Genomic DNA, 19,454 nt, shown 5'->3' with positions numbered 1-19,454 from the left:
TGGGTGCAACCGCTGCTGCTGCATGCTGGCAGTTGTTGCAGCTGGAGGCGTGGAAGCACCTCAGCCCCAACACCTGCTGCGCCTCATCCCGCGGCGCTGCTTGTGCCCACCGGGAGCCCTGGGGACCCGGGGACACCGCTCCAGGCTCTGCACTGCACAGGGTAGGTGTGAGCCCTCCTATCCCCCAGGTGCTGCTGATGTGCTACAAGAGCTGCTGGGATGGTGCCTTCCAGGTCACCGAGGAGGTAACTCCTCTGCTGGGAGAGAACGAGCGCTGGGCAAGGCCCGGGACAGCTGAGCCCGGTGGCACGGCCTGCTGGGTGGCACCAGGGCTGGTGCCAGGGGCCATTGGGCTCAGCTCCCCACGGAGCTGTGAGCCCCCAGTGTCCGTGTTGGCTTCCAGCTCGGCACAGCCCTGCAGCTTAGACTAGAGGGAAGTGAGGAGGAGCAGGAGGCTGTGGACTCAGATTCTGCATGGGAGCCTGGACAGACAGGTGGGTCCCTGGCCCAGGGGTGTCCCTGGGGCTGGCCGGTGCCATGGGGGTTGGCAGGAGCTGAGCTGTGGTGCCAGGGCAGTGGCGCGGCGAGGCCATGCTGGGGAGGCTGGAGGCTCTGGAGGCCGATGTCCGCTTCCTCTGCACCGAGCTGGGGGCTGAGAAGCTCCTGTGGAGCAGCCGCTTCCTGGAGCTGCTGCGGGAACAGCAAAGCCTGCGCCAACGGGTGAGTCCTGGGAGTGGCAGCCCCCAGAGCCCCCTCTGACCCCCCAGACCCTCACACCCTGTCCCAGCTGCAGGAGCTGCCGTGGAACAGTGGTGACAGCCCCGAGCTGCCAGGGGAAGCAGAGGACCAAAGTGCCAGTGGGAGTGAGGGAGAGAGCCCAGAAGGTAGGGACTGGGAATTGTAGGGGGGCACAGGGAGCCAGTGGCTGGGGACAGGGCAATGTGCTGACCTCTGCTAATGGGCAGTGTGGGTGACCCACCAGCTCCCAACAGGCACTGGGTGGCACTGGGCAGCCCAGGGAGGTAGCTGCTGGGAAAAGCTCCCAGTTCTGCTCCCATCAGGAGCCTGGCTGGGTGCTCCCACTGGTGTTGTCCCCTCTCTCTCCTTTGCTCTTTTCCAGGACGCCAGTGGATGGTGGCACCACAGTAACCACATGGCTCCATCCTGCCTGACAGGCAGAAAATGTAAGTGAAGGTGCGAGCAGGGCCTCAGCAAACCAGGCAGGATCCACACCTTCCTCCCTGCCCAGGCCCTGCAGGACACGGCCAGGCTGGTGCAGTCCCAGCCGTGTCCTGCGTGTGCCTCCATCCCTTGGTGCTGGCTGGGCCCGGCCCCATCCAGCGGAGCTGCAGCCATTCCCCAGGAGCAGGACCCAGCTGGAGGCAGGTCAGGACAAACCACTGGCCCTGGGTCTGCCCCCGGGCTGACTCTGCCTGGTGAAGCTCACCGAGGAGCATCCTCCTGCTCTGCTGCTTGTTGGGAGTTCAGAAACAAGGGCTTGGTCAGCTCCAACTTCAGTCACCTTGCACTGGGTGAGGGATTGCAAAACTCACCCACTGACTGCCTGATCTGGCAGATCCATCCTCTCCAGCTGTTCCTGCACATGTCGCAACCCTGGGCCAGCTCCTTGAGACAGCAGCCAAGGGCAACCGGCTCCCAGGCACGGCTGCGGGCCCCTGGCTGGCCAGAACAGCCAGGCCTGGGAGCCTGCAGGGCTGGGGGGCTGCCCGGTGCCCTGGCCCAGCACACGGGGCTGCACCCTGCCCTGCTCCCACTGTTCAATACAGGCAGCCTCTCCATCGCTTGTGTCTGCCTGGTCTTTCCCCAGCAGAGCTGGGACAGCTGCACCAGTGCCCTGCAGGCTCTTTGGGGAGGGGGACAGGATGAGCTCTGGCTGGAGCAGAGCAGGGACCAGCAGGCACCCGCAGCAGGGGCCGGGCTCCAGCAGCAGCGGGAGCGGCTGGGATCTGTCCTCCCGACGTGCCCGTGCAGCTCCCACATGCAGGGAACTGATGCAACGCCAATAGCAGCGCCCTGACTCACCCTGCACCCACCCGGCCCCGGGACAGCCCCGTGCTGCTCAGAAATACCGAAGGAAACCAGGTCCTGCAAATGAGCTGGCAGTGCCATGGGGGCCCCAAGCTGTGCCCCCACTCCTGCAGGAATCCCAGCACCCTCCATGCTGCCGTGATGTGACAAGGTCCTGCTCCTGCTGCAGCCACCACTCATCTCTCTGTGGCAATCCTTGTGCTGGAAATCCCCAGCCAGCCCACGGGGGCCAGGAGGAGGAGGGTGACAACAAGCAGCATCAGCTACAGCCACCAGCTCTGCACCCCAACAGGAGCAGCCCCTCCCCACAGCACCTGCAGCAAGGCAGGAACCACCACGCAGGTCACGGAAACCTTTCCCCAGCCACACCAGCCAGAGCCTCCTGACCTATTGCTTAACCTGAGGCTGCATTTACTCCATTTACACAAGTGTTATACACACTTGTGCAACCCTGCTCCCCAGCCCTGGCCGGGGCCCTGTGTGGCTTTGGCAGGAAGGCTGAGCAGGCTGCTGCTGCCCCAGCCAGGGCTTTGGCTTCCAGGGGCAGCCCCTGGCTCTCGGGGCCCTTAGGAAAGTGGGTGAGAGCTGAAAAGCATGTGGCTGGAGGCCGAGTGCTGACAGCACCTGCACTGGTAGCACCACCCCAGCCTCCCCCCAGTGCCCTGGGGCAGCACCCAGCTCCTCCCCAGCACCTTTCCCTCTTGTATGAACACTGACTGCAGTTACTGCTTCCTGCAGCGCTGTCTCACAGGGAGGCTGTGCTGCAGCAGCAGTTTGGGGTGCAGGGAGCAGAGCTGCTGCCACGCTCGGCACATCCACTCCTCTCTACAGGGAGAGCAGCAGCCCAGCAGCCTCAGCTCTGAGTGGGTGCTGAATCTGCTCCCATCATTGCACCCCATGATGGTGCACACACCCCATCCCCTTTCCCACAGCCCTTTCCCATTCCTTCCTCTGAAAATGCTTTAAAATATTGAAACTGAGCTAGCCACATCCTGGAAACCCCCAATGGGAGGAACCAGCCTAGTTCAAATGGAAGTTCAGGGAGTAAGGGCAGCACAGGGCAGTGGAGAGATGAGCAAGCCCTGGAGAGCAGCCTGGCCTGCTTGGAGGAACCAGCCTCTCCTGAAGCTCAGCACAAAGCTTCAGATGACAGGATGAGGGCTGGGAAGCCCCTGAGCACAGGAAACCTTCAACAGGCCCATGTGTGACCTCCTTCCCTCCAACAGCCCTGAGAGCTGACACACAGATCTGACCCAGTTTGGCTCACCCAGGAACACAAACACCAGCAGCCATAGCAGGCTCTACCCCCAAGCCCCAGGAAGTGCTAAGCCAGAAGATGCACCCCAAAACCCCCACCTTAACAGCCCCAGCAGGGTTGCCAAGGTGTCCAGGCAGGCAGCCCCACCACTCCTGGCACTGAGGAGCATGTAGGGGGAAAAATGTGCAGCAGCAACAGCTCCAACCAGCATTCCCATTTCCCAAATCTCTGTCACCACAGTGAGCTTGGGGAATGGGGACACAGAACTTTGTGTGAATGAAGGAGAAAACTCAGAGCACAGCAGTGGGATTGTGGCTGGGCTTGCTGGCTGCCCCAGCAGCACACGCAGCAGTCTGGGGCAGTAACTGCGACCAGATCTGTGCTCGGGCCTGACCCTCCCAAACTACTCCGTGTGCCCCCCAGGACTGGCACTGCAATAGAAACATCACAACCCAGGTCAGCTCCAGCTCTTCCTCTCCTGGCTGTGATAATGAACTTCTGCACCAATTCCTTTAATTGTTTCTCAGAGCAGCTTTGAGACACAAAAACATTTATCCCTTTACACATCCCATAAAACTACCTATTGTCTTTTACAGGAACACCAGCCTTAAAATCCTGCAGCATTTTTCAACTACAGATCCCATGAAGGACAGCAGCAAACTCCTCACCTGGTTAAAGGTGTGCTCAGACCCCTGACACACCTCTCCATCCCCCCCACCCCACACACAGCCACATGAGCTCTGGCACTGCAGTGACAGCCTCGGAGGCTTCCTCTCCCACAGTCAATAAAGACTTCAGACTGAGAGTTGCAGGTTTGTTTTGAAATGCAGCTGGTCTCTGGGAGCACCTGCCTCCCTGGTTTCTGATTAACTCGAGAGTCACTGCCCTGTGGTAAATGAAGAGCACAAGTTTCAATACAGAGCATAAAGTTATTTAACCAGTGAGATAAGAACATGCTGTGCTGCAGTGCAGCAGGTGGGAGGGGAAGATCCTTACACTACAAGGTGAGCACTGATAGTCCTGCTGCACTTCCAGCCCATAACAAATCTTCAGAGCAAAACCTGGACACATTACCCATCACATACTCCACATTGAACATATGACACAGATGTAAACTGGATAAAATATGTATTTATTTCCAAGTTGTACTGTGAAATTGCCTCTTAAAGCAAAACACAGTCCATGCCGATTCCAAAATTGCCAGGAGTGTGGCAATTCTGCTGCTTTAAAAGGCAATAAATGCTGCTTTAGCACCCAAGACACCCACACTGTGGTGCTGAGTGAGAGCCAGTGCTGCTGCCCATCCCACCTGCCCTGCCAGTGCCTGCCCCAAGCACTGAGCAACCCCAGGGAAGCCAAATCAACAGCAGACACTGCACATGCCCTTATCTGCCACAGCACATGGCTGGTTTGGTCTCACTGCATCGATTAACAGCCTGTCAATAACCAGCCCTCAGACTGCACACAGAGATCAAAGCCTGTCAGAGGAACCCCAGGGAGGAAGGGCAATTTCTCTCACTTTTCCCTTGGAAAGCCAACCAGAAAGCTGAATGTTCCTCCACAAAGCCACCAGAGACCACACATGTCAATTCAGCAGTTTTTATTTCTATAACAGCTCTTTGCCAGGGCTGTCACATGGCTATTCAGTACATGACTATACTGCATAGTGATACAGAAAGTTCAGCAAGTGTCAGCTGGGGAGTACACAATGTTAATCTTCTCATTGCAAGAGAGGCAGCAGATACCAGCATTCCACCAGAAACCCAAACCCACCTTGCCAAGTAACGTATGGCTGAGGTGAGACCAGCATTGATTAAAACTGCAAGCAGCAAGGTGCTGAACAGTAACATTAAAAACCATTTTTTCCTGTAATTTACAAATATGCAAAGTATTAGGTTACTTAAAATTAAGAAGCATTTTGCTTACTAACATGAAACATTACTAATTTGTAATGTATCATTATTAACCAGGTATACAGGTTCCTGTGTCCCTGTGGTCTCATGGCACATGGTGCCAGTCTGGGCAGGTCATTCCTTGGACAGGAGAGGGAAGAGCAGGAACAGACAACACTGCTCCCAGGAGGGTTTCAGGACCAGCTGCCTTCCACTCTCCCCTTCCTAATTTGCCACTCAATAACCTTGGTTTAACCACAGAAGGGTGTATTGTATTTAGAAACAATAACACACACAGATACAATGTGTATCAACAAATTAATTGCTTCTGGCTTGCACATGCCAGGAACATTTCTGCATCCCTTGCACAGCAAAATTCCAGGACCAGAACCAATTACTACAGCAATTGGTGTTGCATATTTAAAATCTCTTACAGTACCTACAATAGAAAACATCTCACAGAGTAAGAGGAAATGAAACAGGAACAGTCTTGCCAAATAAGTCTTACTCTACAATTCTGGATGTTGCTCTAGTTGGGCACAGCCAAAGGGGACAGGGGAATATTGGTGAGGAATAAGAGGAAGCAAGAGCTTTACAACACAAAGTAGTCAAGACTCCTCAGGAAGGCCCCTGGCAGCAGTCCAGATGTGACTGCAGCTGTTCTATTGCTGTTTGAAGGCACAAGGCACATAATAAATCCTTGTCAGTGCTGTACAGAGCCAGCCTGGGACAGGGACAGTTCCAGAGCAGCACTCACAGCACACTCAGCTCACCCACCTGCTCTGACACTGCAGCTGTCAGCACATGCCCAACACACACACACACAGAGCTCTGGAGCAGTGTCTGGCTGCTCCTCCTGAGCAGGGACTCTGCTCCTGGGAGCTGAGAGCTTACAAGCACTTGTGGTCCATGGGGCACAATCAGGAAGATCAGCTGAGGTGGGAAGGGTGTGGAAAACATTATTGAAGAAGTGCATCAGTAAAACCAGTTGGATAAATCCAGCTTCAGGTTGCATTAATAACCCAACATTTGCCACAGATCTGAATGGTGGGATTTACTAAGGAGGTTTAGTCAGGACCTAACAACAGCATTGATAAGGCATTTGGGTCCTCAGAAACTAGCCTTAGGTCACTACAAAGGCAGCACCCACTTCTCTCACATCCAGTTATGGAGAACTGCAGTTCAGGGTGTGCCAGACTCCCATGAACCCCAAAGGATCAGTCCTGCTCTAGAGCTGCAGCCTCCCATCCTGCTTAGCCCCTGGGGAAGGTGGGACGCTGGGGTGTTCTCACCTCTCCCACAGGCACGTGGTCCTAGCTGGAGCAGAATTTGCTGTGAGCACACCACATCAGGCACACAGCCTCCAGCTGGAGCCCAGTACTTCCAAAGGCACAAGAAGGAGCACTAAGAAGGCCTCTGTGGCAGCTGCAGAGGCAAACCCAGCCCCTCAAGCTCTCCTCACACCTGCCTGCCCTGGGGACCCGCCTCACACACCTGGGTTCTGGGCCTTGTAGGTGAGGATCTCTGCTGCCAGCCTCTGGGGGTCCAGCAGCCGGGGGAAGCGGCTCATCACGGCATCCACCAGGTGCGGGTGGAAGATGCTGCACAGCTTGACGTGCACCCTGGCCCGCTCCTCGGCGAACTGCTCCTCAGCAGCCCAGGGCCCCGAGTCCCCGTAGGCCGGGGCCCTGTGCGCCGCGTGGGGGCTGTGCACGCCGGGGGACCTCGCCCGCGGCAGCGGGTACGGCTCGGACCAGAACTCCCGCGAGCGCGGCACGGCGGCGCCGAACTCGCCAGGCAGGCTGTACTGCCCCGCAGCACCGGCGGGCACGGGCACCCCATAGCCTGAGAAAGAGTGGGCTGCTCCCGAGCGAGGCAGTTCAGGGCTGTACTGCAGGAAGCTAGCACCAGAGGAAGAAGATTTATGGGAGCCGTGGTTGTAGGAGACCAGACCGTTCTGCTCTAAGCTGGGGGAATGCGGGTAGACGGGTCTCTGCCCACCGCAGGTGCAGACGGGCACCTGCTCTGCATGGGAATGGTCACAGTGGCTGGTACACCTGTGAGGCCACATGTCAGACAGCTGGTTCTCCAGAGACCCAATGCCTGAGTCGAGATGCTCCTGCGAGATGTAAGACAGAGAGTCCATGGGAGGCTGCTGGTACCTGTCAGGAGAGACGCTGCCTGACACACAGCCTTTGGCCTGAAGCACAACATCACTGGGCTTGGCTTTGTGGGCCAAGCTTTTCCTCTCTGCAGAGACCTTCTGTAAAGAGCTTTTGTCACTCTCTGTGGGCACTGAGCACAAGAGCTCTGCCTGGGAACCCCGCTTCCCCTTCTTCTCCTCCTTGGCACTGGTACTTCTGGTTGGAGACAGCCTGGCATTGGCACGGAGTTCATCAGCTAACGAGCGCTGGGGCTGGTTGATCCTTTCAGGATGGTAGAACTTACACTTAATTCCATAAGTGCATTTTTTCCCTGTAAGGAAAGCCAGAGCATGAGATGACCAGCTGGATTTGACTAGATTATGAGTGACACTTGCACAGACACCTTGTTCTTCACATTAAGAAGGCAGATCTCACCGTAAGGGCACTGCTGTTTCTTGTGTTCTGGAACTACAGGTTTCTTCCTGAGGAAGTTGTCCAGGCTGGGGCCATGACGCCCTAAGGGATCATCTGGAGGCATAAACCTAAAGAAAAACAAATCTCAGAAGCAGTTCACTTTTCTGAGTTGAGGCTGGGTTTCTTCTCAAAGTCTCCTATTTCATTGAAGATCAAAAGCTATCTGAACCCTACAACGCTCTCCCACTTCCTGCAGAGATAACCCTCCTGCCACCCAGTCCACATCAGCACAAAATGCTTCCCTTTAGGCACAGAAGAGGTTCAATGTTTGGTTATCAACCAGAATTAGTACAATTGTCCTGTGAAGAAATTGCACCCTGAAGCTCTCCTTGGAGCTCCTAACTTCAAATCAGCAGCTACTGAGATGCCACCAACTTCTTTTGGCTTTGTATCTTACAGCTCTTCATTATTTTTTCACTAGCATTTTGCTTTTCTCATGCATCACTTGCTATTGCTTCATAAGAACAAGCCAGTGTGTTCACACAGATCTTTCTTAAAAGCCCAGGAAGATGTGACCACAATGCCATGGAGTGGCTACCTACAACAGAGGCTAGGCAGAGTTAAGAGAATAAAGGGGTATTTATTAAAGGCCTTCAATAGGTGTATTTTGAGCAGAGCAAAAGCCTCACACAGGCTACACCCAAGATGGACCCATGATCATGAGTTTTTCAGCCAGATCTAAGTTTGGTCTATTTGAACATCAGGGGTTAATTGTCCAATTACAGCTTCAGGTAATGAAGTCATATTCCCCAGTTTGCTCCCCTCCCCCCAGTTCAATTTTGTTTGTACTTTTCAGGGCCTGAGGCAGAGGGTGTCCTTGATTCTCAGGCCCAGAAGGATTGTATTGCCTGACACAACATAGAGAGAGCTTACGAACACTATACGGAGTTTAGAGTTACGCAGCAATGCTGTACAACAGCTGAAAAAAATAAAAGCTAAAAACTAAAAGGCACGAGCCAAAGGCCAAAAACCAGAGGCACGAGCCAAAGGCCAAAAACCAGAGGCACGATTCTAAAGCTAAAAACCAAAGGCACGAGCCTAAAGCTAAAACCAAAGGCATGAGCCTAAAGCTAAGAACCAGAGGCACGAGCCATACTTGTCATTAACGAAGGAGTACATCAGCAGGCGCTCCTCGATGAATTTCTTCCACTCGGGCCGCTCGTTCTGCAGGTCGCGGTAGGTGTCGTTGGACACCACAATGCCGTCGGACTCGTGGGCCAGCTTCACGATGAAGCGGTCGTCGTAGCACACCACGCGCTTGCCGCCCACCCGCCGCGACGGCGTGAACACCAGGATCTTCTTCTTCTCCAGGTCACGCAGGATGTGCTGGTCTAGAGCAAACACAGCCCTGAGCTCACCTGCACAGCCCCTCACGCAGTTGAAGTAGCGTTATAAATAAATTCTGTCTCTCCGCAACTCAGGCTGTACTCAACCCTGCTCATCGCTGTTCTGCGTTATTCAAATCTCAGCTTTCTGTAAGTTCAGAGCAAGCTCCCCTCAATTTGAATAATTCTGGCTAAATATGCTTCAGTTAAATACAAAGCGTGTCCCTGCAAGAGGAAAAAGTTCGGGAAATAAAATACAAGAAGTTATGAAGTAGAGCAGTATTACATTCCTTGTTTTCTGAATTATTCCAACTGACTCAGGCAAAAGCTGGCTTAAGGGAGAAGTTAATGACTAATACTCCCTGGTCAGTTCAGCTTATTTCAGCTCCTACTACTCAGACTTTCCATTCTGAAGTTAATTACTGACTTAGCCAGAACTCTGCAAGCTCATGAAGTGACAGAGCAGTCAGCCTGAAAAGCTACTTTTGGTTTGCACATTTTCATACCTGTTATGAGTACATCTGGTCGGGGCTGCTCCTTCCTCCATGATGGCACAAAGACTGTAATATCCTTGTGTCCCCTGTCCCAAAACCACTGGACAGCCAGAAGGATACCTCGGCAGGAGAACACTTCTTTATTCCCATGGCTGCAAAGGAGAAAATGACGACTTTAATCCCTTCATGATTCAGTACACACTAGTCAGGCAATGCAGAGCAAAGGGAGCTGGCAACTAGGACAAGCTTCAGTGAAGTGTTGAGGAGCACAGGCAGCAAACACTGACGCTTGTCTTGTGTAACAACACCCTCACTCAGACCTGCCCAGTGCCCCCGTTCATTTCAGCGCCTCATGATACCAGTAAACACCCAAATAGTCACTGGAAGTGAGACAGCAGCTGGAACTGCTGCAGCTGCTCTGAAACAGTTCAACCCTGCACTTCTGATGGTTATTTTTAGCCCAGAGCATAATGTGATCTAAAACACCCCTTTGTTCTGCTCTGACAGCTAATGCCAGTGGCTGTTTCCTGCCAGGGTGCACTGTACCCTCACTGGGTGTTTGCTTACAAACTTGTTCTGATCACTTCAGGAAAACAAGGTATTTTATACGCACTCCCATCTCAAGGAAAGATGATTCATTCCATGATGGCTCAAAACCTCATCTACAAATGCTCTATTTGCAGAAAGTGGCATCATCTCCTGTCATCAGCACTGGATGAGAGTACAACTCATGGCAGTTGGAGAACAAAGTTTGACAACCTTGTCAGAAGCCACGTACTGATGCAAAAAAGCTTCTTAATTATTCATTAGGTCATATCAATAAGTTTCCAGAACTCTTAGGAGGAAACTACCCCTCCTGTTATACAAGCAGTAGTATTTACAGTGCAATCAGCTCTTCTGCTGATAGTGGTTTTGGCAAGCTTTCAACACTTCTATTCCAGCCTGATATGTCACTGTGGGGATCCAACTGCCCGTGTTCTGTGACAGCATTCTGGGGAATGGAAATTCTGGAAAACCAAAAGGGGAACTGCTCTCAGAATTCAGGAAGGTTTTCCTCACCTGGCCACTACCTGTCCCAAATCTCACTCCTTCCACCTGCACCAGAATGGTATTTTAGCCCCCACCACCCCTCACCAGAGCCATTCCTGCAGTGGCACTGCTGCAGCACCACTACAGAGAAGTTTCAGTTCCCCTCCCAGCCTCACCCTTTTTTTGAAACTACAAAAGAAGTTGAAGAGCTGTGCAAAAGTACTTATCCTAGAAGAACTAAACACTTGGCAACAGAACTAACACCTAAAGAGACACCTAACATACTTCCAATAAGAATCCTAAATTACAGAAGGCTGAAAATCACCATCAGAAGATGCTCTAAAAATTTTCTCCAATATCAGATGGATTTAGCTATAAATAGCCAGGGACAGGTTACTACAGTTTTTTAGAGATAAATATGAAAAACAAGTCCTTTTTGGTGGGTGTTTTGTTAGTCTTTGTTTTGGGCTGTTGGTTGTTGTTTTTTGAGTCTCTGCAACCAACCTCAAACCTCCAGAAGGCAGCTAATTGGGCTGATCTGATTTGGCAGCAGCCAAGGAAAAATTCCCTTAGAAGGAAGTAAAAGCTAATTTCCACTATGATTTGCATAAGTTTGTCAAGAGCTGTTGAGGGAGGCCGCTGTACATACTGCAAATGAATCAGCAGGGAACATCACACCATCAATACAGGAAGTTTCAGAATGGAATTCCCCTTCTAGCAAATTGCTTTAAAAAGCCAGACTGCTTCTCATGTCAGACCCTGGGCTCTGGCCTGCCCTGACTCACAGCTGCTGTGATTTCCCCTCTGCATTTTGGGGTAACTTTCACCGGTAAGAGGCTCCTCATCAACAAGCACAGCCAATCCTGCTGTTAAAGCCCAAGCACTTATCCAAGGTAAACTTTGCTGTCAGAGTCACTTATCAGCCCAGGCTCACAATAGGCCATTTTCCATAGTGTTCCCAGAGCTGTGGAGAGGGTAAGAACTGGAACAGGTTCTCTTCAGGGGTGCCAGGCATGGCTTTCACACTCCAGCCCTGTTCCACTGCCACCATCATTTCTCATCTACCCTCTGCCCCATCTTTCTCAGTTCTGTTCTCGGAACTGTCAGCCAGGGCTTGGTGAAAACCACACCTGCAAACAAACCTCCACACAGCACTTTCACCCCAGACAAACCTACTGCAAGCAACACAGCAGCTCCACCTGCACCCAGGGTTATTTTCTATAAAATCTGCATACATAAACAACAAAGAAAGCAGCTTCTGAGCTGCAACAGGAAAAAAAAAAAAAAAGCTTTCAGAATTTTCAAGAGTCTAGAACCTCTGCTATGCAGAGGTGGGGAACACATACTGCTGGGGCTGGGGTGAGGGCAAGTAATCCACACCAAAGTAGGAACAAAAACTCATGGTGAAAATTTGGGATGTTACACCAATAAATGTCCAGCCCTGAGAGTCTGGATGCTTCATGGATACTGGGGGCTCTGGTCACAGTGTCCAACAGGACCTGCTCCAGCAACACTGGGAAATGCTGAGGATGAGCCAGAGGCCTGCCCCGGTGACAGCTCTGACATCTCATTTTCTACCGTGTACAGAAATTCACCAATATACAAGAGGCACAATTCAGAGACAAGTCTCCAGTGGAGCCCTATATTACAAACCCTTCTCTAATTAACCCTATAATTATTTATTGAGCAACTTCCTGCTACGGAAACTTACACAAAGCCACTAGCTGAGAGGACAACGTCTCTTCAGTTATCCCCTGAGCGCTGGAGCACTGGAGGAAGTGTTGGTTTCAGAGCTGCTGCCCTCACCATTGCCCCGTGACTGGCGGCTCCGAGCGGGCACAGCAGCGCCAAGGCGAGCCCGCACGCCAAACGCGATGCTCATCGGAGAACCACCTCGGAAAATATTACCGGCCCCCTTCCGAGCACCCAGAGGCGCTGCTTTGAGCGGGGCACCCGCAGCCCCCAGTCCCGGAGCCCAGCAGAGCTCAGAGCCCGGGCTCAGAGCCCGCCCGCCCCGCACGCACCTCATGGCCACGTTGCTGCCATCGATGACGATGGGCTTCAGGTTGTCGCTCTCCGTTTCCTCGGGGCCGGGCGCCGGGGATTTGTTGCCGGCGCCGCCCCGCGGGACCAGCGGGGCCTCGGCGGGCTCGGGCGGCGCCTCGGGGCCGTCCCGCTCGGCCGGGCCGTGCTTCACCAGCTCGCCCAGCACCGTGTTGGTGTCGGCGCCCAGGCCCAGCTTCTGCAGCACGCCGCGGATCTCCTCCGAGGAGTAGCCGAGCTTGCGGAAGAAATCCACCTTCAGCTGCAGCTCGGGGCCGTCGCCGGGCCCCGCGGGGCCCCGGCTCATCCCCGCGGCGGGCCGGGCGGGCGGCAGCGCCTCAGGCCAGCCCGGGGCGAGGCTGCCCGCGCTCATGGCTCCCGGCGGGCGGCTCGCGGCCTCGGCCGGCCGCCGGCACCTGTGGGGCGGCAGCGGCGTTTGTCTGTTAGCATTGCCCGCTCTTTAGCGGCGCTGTCGGCCAGCACCGGCCCCGCTCCCGGCCCCCCGCACTCACCGCGCCGCCGCTGCCGCTCCATGGGGCCGCGGCAGGGCGGCGCGGGGCCCGCGTTTATAGCGGCGAGCGCGGGGGGCGGAGGGCAGGGCGAGGGGTGGAGCGCAGGCCCGGCCCTGCCGCTGCCGGGCTGCCGCCGCCGGCCCCGGCCGAGCCCTGCGCCGCCCGGCTCCCGGCGGTGCCGCCGCCGTGATTCAGCGGCGCTGCCTGATCGGCCGGAGGAGGAGATACGCGCTGGCAGGAAACATCTGTCACCCGCCGGTGCGCCCTGTGCCTCCCCTTCCACCTGCGTGGAACCGCAGGGGTTAACATCTGCGTTGTGAAAACTTCGCATCTCTGACTTCTGATTAATCATGCCTAAACAATTTGATGAAGGTAAGTTGCAAATTTGCTTCCCCGAGGCCATGTACCGGAGCCCAGCTCAGGAGCGAGGAACTCTCCCACTTACAGGAATGTATTTGCATTCATCTTCCTTGTGGTTACCCCGAAACAATCATTTTTCCTTGTCTCTGGCCGTGTCTGAAACCGCACTGTGTGCTCAACAGTAACACACACACAGAGCGAGATTCAGATCAGAGATAATCCTTACTCAGTTCTTAAGTAGGTGCTTTCCCAACACTTCTTTCCCTTGGAATCTACTCCAGTCAGCATGAATTTAGCATTGTTTGTGCGCTTTTGCTTCTAGGCTAAAATGTATTGCACCACGGATGTATTTCCTATAGGACATACCCCAAAGAGGAGGCACAAAGCTGAATCTCCTGATTTATGCAAAGGAGTGGCAGCAGCCGCATGGCTCTAATTTGGTGAAAGAGAAGCTAGGAGAGAGGGAGGCTGTTGGCTTCTTCACCCAAAAAGTCAGAGGGAGTCGCATGCTGGTCACAACTCGGAGCTCCTCATGGGTGATTTTGACTATTTTTTTTTTCTTTTTCACATTTGCAAACTGCTTTGAACAGGACTTCTTTTTATTTATTTAATTTTTTTTTTGGTACTGCAAGGGCAGTGGTGGAGGCTGCAGCTTCTGAGGCTATGCAGATTCACAGAACTTTGCTGGGATAGTGGATGCACTGAGGCTCTTCACCTCCAGGCAAGAGAGACTGCTTCTTCTGGGCAGTGCCATGCCCACAGCAGGGCAGCTGCATCATGCTCTTTCTGCAGTGGGACAGGCTGTCAGCTGGCACTGCCGAGCCTCTGTCCCTCTGTGACACATCCATGGCCACAGAAAAGAGGTGGAAATCCCCATCATAGCACACTGGGCTGTTCCAAGGAGGAACCTGTGAGACCGAGGGAAGCAAAGGTGCTGGAAAGGCCAAATGCTCTCAGGATGGTCATTAAGAGCAGCTAGCAGCAGCTCATCCTGCTGAGCTGGGAATTCTGGTGTGCCAAAAAGGAACCAAAGCATCCAGGGGCAGCAGGGACCCCAAAGTACTCTGTGACAGCAGGAGCCCATGGATGGGGTCAGCCCCTCCCTGTCCTCCACCTCCATCCCCTTCTCTGCTGACTCTATTAGCTTTCCTCCAGCCTGGTTCCTTGTTCATGAACAAGTCCTCAAAACCTTGATGTCACATATTTCTAGGGATTTCCACCCCCCATGTCCCAGATTTTAAAAGAAGAGCTCATCATCTGGAAGAGCCTTTCATCTCCCACTCATGCATTTAACACAGCCAAAATAGTTGATATTTAAGGCTGCCATTATCTGCTGGTGGGGAAGAAGCTGGTCTTGTGCCAGTTCCTTGAGAGGTGATGCCAGCTCTTTGCAACTCCTGCTAACCAGCCACAACCAGGAGCCCTGTCAGCAAAGTGGCCCTGGACCTGGCTGCTTCCCTATGGAAGTTCAAGGCAGCTAACTCACTTCTAAAAAAAGGGCTAATTAAATCTCATTTATAAAAGCCTATGTGGGACCATTATGTTAATTAAAGACAATTTAAATGGCCTTATTTAGCAGCATTTGGGAGTAAATTAAACTGAATTAAGGCCACTTTAATTCTGAATGAGAATTTTATGCAGAATTTTAATGTTCTACTTTAGACTTAGTTAATTCAATTTAGTTTTCTTAAGAATCCTGTATGGATAAACCCTGAGCAATGAGGTACCTGCTAAGGCACCTGCTCCAAGCTGAGCTCATTCCTCAGGTTCTCAGGGAGCCAGCAGGGCTGGGACTGGCTGCCTTGGGATCTGTGTGTTTCCAACAGCTTTGGTGTCCTCAGTGCCTTGCTCATCTCTGGAGTGACCTGATGGCTCATCTCACTGCACTCACCTACAAGTGCTTCTGGTGATGAGCTGAATTCTCCCATCACCTGCAGCTCAAGGACTCAAGAGGCTCACAGAGCTGCCTCGGGATTTCCTTTTACAGCAAGCAGTATAATTTATTACAGAGGACTCAGCACATTCCAGAATTAAAGGGAAAACAAATGATGATTTACACCCTTTCTTTGGAAGAGGGTCATCATGCCTCATGAGGAAAGCTGAGCAGTAATGCTGGAAGCAGAGCTAAGCAACATCCTTTTCTGGTTGTTTTTACAGTGCAGGCACTCAGGTTCATGGAGATGCTACTTGAGAGATCTTCTGCTCTGCCTGGCCTGGATGAAGAAGTGTCTGATGGCAGAAGCATCACGGGTTGCTGGAGTGAAAGCCTGCTAGCTGAGCAAAGCCCAGTTTGGACACACGCCCAGTGGCATGAGGCACTGAGGGAAGATTACTCCCACTCGTTTGTTGGGCAAGAGCTTGTGGCCTTCAGATCCCAGTGCTGTGTGCTGTAGTGATTCCAGAGGAGAAACAAAGCTCAGCTCTTCTCAGAAAAAAGGAAAAATGTAGGAAGGGAGGACTAGAGGACTAGAGGATTCTGTGTCAAGAATGTACAGAACTCATGTTTGGAGCCTGTATACCTGCAGTCCTTGTCACACTGCTTGTGATCCTCCCAGTGCTGCCTTCACCCACGAGTATGGGATTCCTATGCTGCAGACAGATGGATTTTTCTCTGAAATATTATATTTTGAAATTATTCCATGGGCTTTAAGGAGATCCTCATAAGCACCTCTGCAGAGTAACTACTCGCTGAGTAGCCTGAGGGCTCCTTGCAGAGCAGGCATGTTTCTAAGCTCTGGAAGAGAGCTCAAGCTCCCCAGGGACCATACCAAGGGAATTTATTTGGCTGTCACCATGTGCCTGACTAGACACGGCCTTAGGTACTCTCCTGTGAGTAAGCAGCCTTGATCTCTACCTTTGGTCTTAGTGATTGATGGCATTAAGTTATAGGATGAGCCTATCTCCTCAGTGACAGATTGATTTGGCACACCCTGACAATCTTTTTCTCATGCACTTTTGTCAAGGAGAAGAGCCATCCTTTGAGCACCTTTTGGGCTATAAATCTCTCATTGGTGAGGCAGCAGAAGCCTCACCATCACCTGGGCTTTCAGCTCAAAACAGTTCCTTGACACCCCTGTGCCAAAGCCAGGGGGGAACAGTCCCACTGTCCCTGCCCAGGCTGCATCAGAGATTCGATAAGTGGTGATACCTTCCCTTTGTGATCACCTCATCCCAGCATTGTGCCTCCAGCAGCACCCTCTCTGTTCTGAAGCAGCACTCCTGGCTCGCCAGGCAACCAACCTCAGCTTTCCAGCAGCTAGATCAAGAGCAGAGAGAAGCAACAAATTCAAGTAATAAATAACTGGGGAAAACCGAGCAATTGCGCAAGTGGCTGTGACAGCAGCATTTACTGTTTTGCTCAGCTCTTCCCAGCCGCAGCCTCTATGCCGGAAAATGTCCCCTTATCCAGAAATGTTCCCCTTATCCAGAAATATCCCTGCCTGCTCAGCCCCAGTTTAGTTTAGATGGAGTGTCTGCAGCTCTGGATTTGCTGTACTCTGACATGACTGGGAGCATTCACTACTGCAGAACTAAAAGAATAATAAAAGTTGAACAAACACTTCATGGTATTAACATAAGATGTTTAAATAGACAGTCACAGAATATTTGATCTCACCCAGACCCATGTGAAGAGCAGAAAATTTATGCCTATTGCTAAGCAAATACCTCCTAAGAAGTCTCATCCTTCTGGGAAGTGGTTTTTCTAAAGAACGGAAAAGCAGAGCAGCGGTGTCTGCTCTGGGCACCCAGGAATTCAGGGAAGGACGTGGCAGCCCCTCTGAAGCCCCAAACCCAGTGAAATGGGTTACTCCTGCTTAACTCCTGGTTAACTCCTGGACAGCTTGGGGACCTTCTCTGCAAAGCTGGCTGCTGAATCTCTTGGGGGACAGGCTGAGCTTCCCTGTATTTTCTTAGAAATGGGAGGTCCTGACCCTCATCACACATTGCCTGTCGGGAAATTAATTTCCTCCTTTTGCGGGCCGGCATGGTCAGCACAGACCCCAGCCATGGGGCTGTGTGGTCATGGGGTCAGTGTGGTCATGGGGACTATGTGCTTATGGGGTCCATGTGGTCATGGGAGCCGTGTGCTTATGGGGTCTATGTGGTCATGGGGGCTGTGTGGTCATGGGGTCAGTGTGGTTATGGGGGTCGTATGGTCATGGGGGCTGTGTGATCATGGGATCTGTGTGGTTATGGGGACTGTGTGCCTATGGGGTCCGTGTGGTCTTGAGGGATGTGTGATCATGGAGTCAATGTGTTCATGGGGGCTGTGTGATCATGGGATCTCTGTGGTGATGTGGGGTCCGTGTGCCGATGGGGTCCGTGTGGTCCTGGGGGATATGTGATCATGCGATCTGTACTGATGGGGTCCGTGTGCCGGTGTGGTCACGGGGGATATGTAATCATGGGATCTGTGTGCTGATGGGGTCCATGTGGTCCTGGGGGATATGTGATCATGGGATCTGTGCTGATGGGGTCCGTGTGGTCCTGGGGGAGATGTGATCATGGGATCTGTGCTGATGGAGTCCGTGTGGTCCTGGGGGAGATGTGATCATGGGATCTGTGCTGATGGAGTCCGTGTGCCGATGGGGTCCATGTGGTCCTGGGGGATATGTGATCATGCGATCTGTGTGCTGATGGGGTCCGTGTGCCGATGGGGTCCATGTGGTCCTGGGGGATATGTGATCATGGGATCTGTGCTGATGGAGTCCGTGTGCCGATGGGGTCCATGTGGTCCTGGGGGATATGTGATCATGGGATCTGTGCTGATGGGGTCCGTGTGCCGATGGGGTCCATGTGGTCCTGGGGGATATGTGATCATGGGATCTGTGCTGATGGAGTCCGTGTGCCGATGGGGTCCGTGTGGTCCTGGGGGATATGTGATCATGGGATCTGTGCTGATGGGGTCCGTGTGCCGGTGTGGTCACGGGGGATATATGATCATGGGATCTGTGTGCTGATGGGGTCCGTGTGGTCCTGGGGGATATGTGATCATGGGATCTGTGTGCTGATGGAGTCCGTGTGCCGATGGGGTCCATGTGGTCCTGGGGGATATGTGATCATGGGATCTGTGTTGATGGGGTCTGTGTGGTCCTGGGGGATATGTGATCATGCGATCTGTGCTGATGGGGTCTGTGTGGTCCTGGGGGATATGTGATCATGGGATCTGTGCCGATGGGGTCCGTGTGGTCTCGGGGGCCATGCGGTCACGGGGCCGTGGCGCTGCCCGCCAGCCTGCGCAATGCGGGGCAGCGGCGGGCGTCCCGCGGACGGATGTGTGTCAGCGGGACACCGACAGCCCAGCAGCCTCCGTGATGTCAGCGCCAGCGCCCGCCGCCATCTGACTCAGGAGGCGTCAGCGTGGTGGCAGGCAGGGCCAGGAGGCGGTTCCCACCTGCTCGGGCTCCACCTGGAGAAGGTGTCGGCCTGCCCACGAAGCGGGGAGAGGTCGGTCCCAGCGCCTGGCGGGGCCGGGCCGCGGGCGAGGCTGAGCGGTGCGGGAGCGCAGCGCTCGCTGCGGTTGTGCAACGCGAGCCGAGCGCACTGCTGCGGAACAGCCCGGCGGAGTGAGGCAACACCGTGCTTTCGCTCCCTCGGCTGGGGATTTCCCCGCTGCAGGGCGTGTGTGTGCGGCTGCTGAGAGGCTGCAGCAGAGCTGCTGCTGGGGAGCTGCGGCTTTCTGCGGAGCCCGGGCCACGGGAGCTCCCCTGGCACAGCGCGCAGCTCAGGATGCTGCGGCTCTGTGGCTGGAGGCTTGGGCCGCTGCCACCCCCAGCCCAAATCCTGTCCCCTTGCTGTGCCACAGCCGGAGAGCCCAGCCCGGCCCCAGCCTGTCTTTCCACTTTTACACAACTGTGTGCAGGAGTGATGTGC

The 19,454-nt window shown here is 53.7% G+C and overlaps 1 protein-coding gene and 1 long non-coding RNA gene across 2 annotated transcripts; one reads left to right on the top strand and one right to left on the bottom strand.

Moving 5' to 3' along the window:
• Positions 1–4,892: 4,892 nt before the first annotated feature.
• ZC3H12A (zinc finger CCCH-type containing 12A) lies at positions 4,893–13,081 on the bottom strand. Its single transcript, XM_021554813.3, has 5 exons — positions 12,690–13,081; positions 9,649–9,788; positions 8,914–9,148; positions 7,779–7,885; positions 4,893–7,674 (listed from the first exon to the last, which is right to left on the bottom strand). The coding sequence occupies exons 1-5, from the start codon at positions 13,079–13,081 to the stop codon at positions 6,686–6,688; spliced, it is 1,863 nt and encodes a 620-aa protein (XP_021410488.2). The 3' UTR covers positions 4,893–6,685.
• Positions 13,082–13,368: 287 nt separating this feature from the next.
• On the top strand, positions 13,369–17,141 carry LOC144247531 (uncharacterized). Its single transcript, XR_013341189.1, has 2 exons — positions 13,369–13,592; positions 15,738–17,141. It is a non-coding gene; the product is annotated as an uncharacterized LOC144247531 (long non-coding RNA).
• Positions 17,142–19,454: the final 2,313 nt, after the last annotated feature.

This window comes from Lonchura striata, chromosome 26 (assembly GCF_046129695.1).
Source record: "Lonchura striata isolate bLonStr1 chromosome 26, bLonStr1.mat, whole genome shotgun sequence".
Taxonomy (NCBI): Eukaryota; Metazoa; Chordata; class Aves; order Passeriformes; family Estrildidae; genus Lonchura; species Lonchura striata.
This window is presented reverse-complemented; position numbering and strand designations above follow the sequence as displayed.